The 7,231-nt window shown below is 41.9% G+C and overlaps 1 protein-coding gene across 1 annotated transcript; it reads right to left on the bottom strand.

The window, feature by feature from the left end:
- Nucleotides 1–4,350: 4,350 nt before the first annotated feature.
- Nucleotides 4,351–6,758, bottom strand: LOC145398220 (SCAN domain-containing protein 3-like). The gene is made up of 3 exons (XM_080271172.1): nucleotides 5,930–6,758; nucleotides 5,445–5,621; nucleotides 4,351–5,288 (listed from the first exon to the last, which is right to left on the bottom strand). Exons 1-3 carry the CDS (start codon nucleotides 6,756–6,758, stop codon nucleotides 4,351–4,353), a joined length of 1,944 nt encoding a protein of 647 aa, XP_080127298.1.
- Between the last annotated feature and the right edge of the window lie 473 nt (nucleotides 6,759–7,231).

Genomic DNA, 7,231 nt, shown 5'->3' on the forward strand with positions numbered 1-7,231 from the left:
ATTATGTTAACCTGAAAGTGTTTGTCCACACAAGTAAAATGAGGGTAAGCTGACTAAATTTGGTCAGTATATATTCAATGGTGCTATAGATATGTGATGTTTAGCCTTAATTATCTTAAACCAATGATTTGGCGCAGTCGCTCATATACTTGGCGGCGCCGAGAGATAGAGAGAGAGAGAATGTATTTATATCTATATATCATTATCTCTCTATCTACCTATCTATGTGTTTATTATATATATATATATATATATATATATATATATATATATATATATATATATATATATATATATATATATATATATATAAATATATATAAATATATATATATATATATAGATATATATATATATGGCGGACATAAAGGGTGCTGTGGTTAAACCAGTGTCACATACTAGTATGCTTGGACCCAGTCAGCTTAAGGTGGGCCGATTACACTTGGTTCTGACTACACATACATCCAAAGCCACTCCAACATTAAGATTACACTCACAAGCACTTCTCATCCTGCATCCAGTCTGTACCAGACAGCCTAAGCCACTAGGTAGAGATACATTGGCTGTATTGTCCTTGCTGGTCCTGTAGCAGCAACAGCCATTGCAAGTCCACTACTGAATAAAGGCCTCTCCCAAATTTTCAACAAAATCCTTAACCCGCCGTGTCCTGGCAGATTTTTCACCAATGACATTCCCCAATCCAGGCAGATTTTCTTTTTTTTTTTTTTTTTTGGCTAAAACCTCTGCTATTTATGAGAAACATCAAAAATTCAGAAAGTGCTCACTTGCGCTTAGAAATGCTTGGTACAGGTGACAGTACCCTCACGTTGTCTATGGGAGGGGTAACTATTCGAAACCACTCAGAACGGGTAGATGTTTATTTTATTTGATACGAATTTATGTGTAGTACAAGTGTATACTGGTTTTAACAAAGTCACCAGCTTTGGTGACGTTACCTCCTCATCACTTCTGCACATTTCTTCCTCTGACGTCACATAAACTTTGTCCTCCACATTGTCATCGAATTGGGAATCACTCTCGCTTTGAATTTCGTCCCATGGTGCAACATGTCTTTACTGGCCAGGTCACTGGTAACAGGTGAGTTGCCAAGACAATGGCGTGTGGTGAGGGGAAGTCACACTAGGTAAGGCATTGTCCCTGCCTGGCCTAGGATAGAGGAAGGGGTCTCGCGTATATGTACCAAAAATCACTCTTGAAATGTGAAAAATTTGCAAATGGCGGATCTTGCAATTGCAGCACATTTATAAACATCAACGGGAGTCACAGTGACAAAACGTTTGGTCAAATATGTACGTCAATGGGACGCGACAGGTTAACTGAGCCAAGCTTCACCACATTTTGCCTGCAAACATCTGTATCTCATCTCTCCACCTTCTGTTTGGCTTTTTTCTGCTGCATTTATAATCTCTGACTCCAGACAGCCTCTTACTCCATCAGTTATCCCTTGTCCTGGGTTGAGTCTATATAAGGCATTGTCAACGGCTGTGAATTGTTCGATTGGTATATGTGGCATGGGTAATGTTTATCATTGACACTTTCCAAAGTGTATATACCTTTAGATCACGTTGAATCAAGTCTCTGTGCTTTCAAGATTTCGTCATGGTTGAGGATTTTTCCAGTAGACCTAATGTTGCGACATGAGTTGTTGTTGGGCTCCTCGATAACGTGTCTGTGGCTAAATTGACTTTGCTCTGTATATAGTGCATATGTACATTATAATTTTCATCTGTACATGTCCATCTTGCTCTCCTTCCAGAGAGGAGTTTTTCTTGGAACATGCCCACGAGTGTTTTGTAATGCAAAGACCACTGCTAATACCTCTAGGTCTGTAGTGCAATAATTTTTCTCGGCACTTTTTAGATACCCGCTAGTGAATGCAGTTGGTTGATTTTTTTCATGTTTTCTTGCATCAGTACAGCCTCTAATCCTTTAAAACAGCGGTTCTCAAACTTTTTAGTGGGTGACCCTATTTGGAAGCTTTCAAGACTTTGCAACCCATAACGTAAAAGAAAAAATCAGAGAAAGTGTCATGTTTGACAGTGTAGGAAAGCTTGCAGACCCAGGTACAGAAAATGCGCATGAAATATCAGACATTTATTTGGCATGTACAAGTATGTAATTACAAATATCTCCTTAACCTAATTATATACAATTAACCCCCCACCCGAATCAGTGAAAAAACCTAACCTAAAGAGAAGCAGTCCAGGCTCCACCGAACAGAGACTCCATCTCGGGAAACATATGGAATATATCTGGCTGGCAAGCTGTGTGTGACTGCTCCATTTAGTCACCAGTTACATGGCAAAATACTTAAAGTCACAGTCACAAATATGAAATTAACTCCACTGTGCACCGATCCCACTTCAGATGCACTGTACACCGAAAATATCCTCGTCAACACACAGCTGCTTCGCCGACACTCTCCACTCCCGGTGGTAATCCTGTCTGTGGTGAGACCTGCACTACTCTCCCAGCTGTTGCCTTCCAAGGCCTCTAGTCACCTCTGGTGGCGCGCTCTGGAAAACTGACGTTCCATCAGGGAAAAATATTCCATACAAATATACTCAATAACAATTCAGACCCATAATTTGAATACTAGTTTTATAATAAACGAACATTAACAATCATAATCTCAAAAAAAAAACAAAAAAACAAATGAGGTTTTATATATAAATATTGTACTATAAATCCCATTTTCTTATTCTTTAGGGTAAAGCATCATAGTGAAATCTTGACATTTTCCCCCGCTTCAAAACAAAGTTTGTTTAAACCCTGCTCAAATAATCTGCTATTACATTCTCACACCCTTTAATCGCCTTCACATTAAATCTAAAATTCTGCAAGAATAACGACCATCTAAGTATCCTACAATTATCCAGGGATTTGTTATTCATATATTCCAATGCTCTGTGATCAGTGTAAATAATGAACTCTGTACCATACAAATAATCCTCAAAATGTTTCACACCAAACACGATCCCAAGAGCTTCACGTTCAACTGTAGAATACTTAGTTTCTCTATGTGTCAACTTCCTGCTGGCGTATGAGATAGGAAACTTTCAGTCTTCAAACTCCTGCATCAGCACAGCTCCCAGTCCTGTGGATGAAGCATCAGTCTGTAGAATAAAGGATTTAGCAAAATCAGGCATCCTGAGCACTGGAGCACGACAAATTCTGTTTCTGAGTTCTTCAAATGCTTGCTGATGTTTTGCATCCCATTGCACGTTGTTTGGCATGGCTTTCTTTGTCATCTCAGTCAGCGGGAAGGCAATGGTAGAATAATTATCAATAAATTTCCTATACCATCCTGTCATTCCAAGGAATGCTCTAACTTGCTTCTTTGTTCGGGGTGGTTCTGCATTTAATACCTTATCCAACTTTTCCTGATCCATCTCTATTGCATTTTCTCCTACTCTTAATCCTAGAAAAGCTACGGACGTATATCCAACAAAACACTTTGTAGGTCGCACTGTCAACCCAGCGTCCCGAACATCTTGGAACAATTCCCTCAAAACACTGACATGTCTCTTCCAATCTGTCGTGTGAACCAGCAGGTCGTCCATGTGATTATCTCTAGTTTCCGCATCATTCGGTTGTAGGAAGCAGGAGAGTTGACCAGGCCGAATGGCATTCTGACGAACTGGAAGCTGCCGTCTGGAGTTTAGAATGCAGTCTTTGGTCTCGACTCAGGATTCACGCCAATCTGCCACTAACCTTTAGTAAAATCAAATGAAGAGAACATCCGCTTACCTTGTAATTTTACCATGATGTCCTCCTGTTGGGTCATGGGTTCTGCATCAAATACAGTTACCTTGTTCAACTGCCTATAATTGACACAGAACCTTACATTTCCATCTTTTTTCCTTACCAATACAATAGGTGCATTGTAAGGAGATTTGGCCCTTTCAATTATGCCCATGTCCAGCATCTTTAGCATTTCTTTCCTTGCAGTTTCCCTTGTCGCATGTGGCAAAACGTAGGGTTTCACGTAGATAAGGTTTTCAGTTGTTACTTCAATTTTGTGTTCCTCAAGGTAAGTTAGACCTGGTCTATCTGAGAATATGTCAGCATACTCCTCTACTAATGACTGTAGTTCCTGCTGTTGCTCCAGTGATAGTTCAGGGTTAATGTTGACGTCCTTGTAGGTTTCCCGGTCCTCTAATACTGGATGAAGCAGCATCTCTTCTTGATCCTCATCATCGTCCACCACAGCCAAAGAAGAAACCTGTGATTCACGATTTTCCTCTGCCTCTTCATACTTTTTGAGAAGGTTCATGTGAAAGATCTTGTTATGGTTCCCAATCTGCACTTTGTAAGCCATATCACTTATCACTTGGACCACTTCAAAAATGGCCCCTTCCACTGCAAGAGTAACTTATTATCGTCTGTAGGCAATAGTAGCAGGACCTTGTCACCCACAACCAATTTACGGGGCTTTGCCTTCTTGTTATAGTGATGCTTGTAACATTCTCTTCCCTCTGAAAGACTCTCCTGAGCAAGACGACAGGTTTCTTCTAACTTGTTGTGGAGGTCGAAGACATACTGATATGTATTGTGCAAGTCATGTTCAACTGGCCCAGTCCACATTTCCTTCAGCACTTGCATGGGTCCACGAACCGTTCTGCCATACAACAAATCAAATGGTGCGAATCCCGTGCTGGCTTGTGGTACTTCCCTATAGGCAAACATCAAAGCTGGTAGATACCGGTCCCAGTCTCGAGGCCTCTCCTGACACATCCGTCGCAACATAGATTTCAGTGTTCCATTGAAGCGCTCATTCAATCCGTTGTGCCTGGGATTGTATGGAGTAGTGTGTAATTGCTTCACACTAATCAGCCTGCATATTTCTTCCATGAGTTCAGAAGTAAATTGTGTCCCACGATCACTCAGTATTTCCTCAGGTAATCCAACACGTGAAAATACCTCTAACATTGCATCCGCTATTCTCTCGGTTTCAATGCTAGGAAGGGCAACTGCCTCTGGGTACCTGGTTGCATAGTCCACTATTGTTAATATATAACGGTTACCTCTATCAGTTCTCGGGTTAAGTGGTCCAACCAAGTCTACAGCTACCTTTCGGAAAGGGGCATCGATAAGTGGCAATTCACCAAGTGGCACTTTTGTAATTCTCCCACGTGGCTCAGTCCTCTGACAAACATCACAGCTCCGACAAAACCTCTTTACATCCCCGTACACCCCTGGCCAGTAGAAACAGCTGAGGATCCTGTCACCAGTCTTCTTAATTCCCAGGTGACCTTCCATCAGACCTTCGTGAGCCAAACACAGAACTTGTTGTCACCACATCTCTGGGACTATGACTTGATTAACTTCTCCATTCTGGTACACCTGTCTGTAAAGAATACCATCAACAATCACCACTTTTGCATTACCTCTTCCCCGTGGAGCCTTTCCCACATGCTTACGGAGGCTGTCCAAACTGTGGTCTGCTTCCTGGGATGTCCTTAGTTCCTCAACATTCCCAGCTACTCGTGGAATTCTTGGCACTCTTAATGCCGACAGTGTTTTGTCCCTATTTGCTTGTCCCCTTGTCACCACAACAGCAGCAAGGCTATCCATTTGTCGCTCGTCATTGGTTACTCCTGGAAAATTACCAATAATCAAGTCACAGACAGCATCTCTAACCACGTTGCGTTGACTTCTACATAATAAGGAGTGTTAACTTGTAACTTTGCTACCTTGCAAATCCGAGCGGTTTTATCTGCTAGCACACAACGCCGCAAGTTTCCTGACAAATCTTCCGGTTTTACAAATTTCCTTTTCACTAGAACACCAGTACATCCTGTATCCCTCATTACCTCTACTTCTTGATTACCAATATACCCTTTTACAATCTTCAGCCCATTTGTAGTTTCACACACACGTGCTACTAAAGGTATTTTCTCCCCACTGGCCAGGTACACTACTTTCTCCTCTTCAAAAGCTGCTGCCTTGTCTTCCTTTATCCTAAGCGACTTCTCCGGACCCATTTTCGATGGTTCCCTTCGCCCTCTTCCAAACACAAGACAGTCTCTGGCTATGTGACCCTGACTATTACATAAAAAGCACACACGCCTTTCTCTGTGCTCCCGTACACCTTGCTTATCGACTCGGGTGGCCGGTTTCATTTCACTTGCAGGAAGGGAGGGTTGCTTCACACAGTTCTTACTGGCAAGTGACGATGAACGAGAGTCCAGGTAACGCTCTGCAAGTGCTTCAGCTTCATTCATGTCCTTGGGTGACCTGTCTTTAAGGAAAACGGCTAACTCTGTTGGACATCTATTAAAAAACTGTTCTCTTAACATTAAATCAACAATACCCTCAAAGGTTTTCGAAACATATGCTAGCTCGATCCATTTGCTTAAATATCGTCTCAACCTGGACACATACTGCTGAACCGTTTCATCTGGTTCAGGCTTCTCAAATCTAAACTTTTTCCTAAACCCCTCTTCTGTCATCATGTATCTTCGCAGTAGTATCTCTTTGACCTTTGTATAGTCTTGAGAGTCCTCCGAACTCATACTCACAAATGCTTGCAGCCCTTTTCCTGTCAGCAACATACTAAGATGAGTCGACCACTCGCTTCTTGGCCAGTCTTGTGTCTCTGCATACCTCCCATACCTTGCTAAAAATGCATCCATGTCATCCCGATCTTCCTGGAATACCGGTAGCTTCACTCTGGATACAGGATGTGTTGTTGGCTCTGATGTAGACCTACCGCTAGGGCACTGTAATTTCATCTGGAACTCAAGTTTCTTTGCTTAAAGTTCTGCTTCGACCTTACGTTTTTCATCAGCAGCAATGCTCATTCGAGCATGTCTCTCTTCTGCTCGTCTATCTCTAGCCGCATCACGCTCAAATTTAATAAAGGCTTGTAACTCTGAACCACTAAGTCCTAGTTTCTCACCTGCAGCTATCAACATATTAATATCCGTGTCAGACATTATTGATAAACACAGTCAAATATTTCACCACATTCCGACCCAGAGTCTACAAACTCTCTCGGACAGGCCCCCAAAATGTCATGTTTGACAGTGTAGGGAAGCTTGCAGACCCAGGTATAGAAAATGCGCATGAAATATCCGACATTTACTTGGCATGTACAAGTATGTAATTACAAATATCTCAACCTAATTATATACAATTAACCCCCCACCCGAATCAGTGCAAAAACCTAACCTAAAGAGAAGCAGTCCAGGCTCCACCGAACAGA

Source organism: Coenobita brevimanus, chromosome 44 (genome assembly GCF_032717465.1).
Source record: "Coenobita brevimanus isolate Jiangsu-jjx chromosome 44, ASM3271746v2, whole genome shotgun sequence".
Classification (NCBI taxonomy): domain Eukaryota; kingdom Metazoa; phylum Arthropoda; class Malacostraca; order Decapoda; family Coenobitidae; genus Coenobita; species Coenobita brevimanus.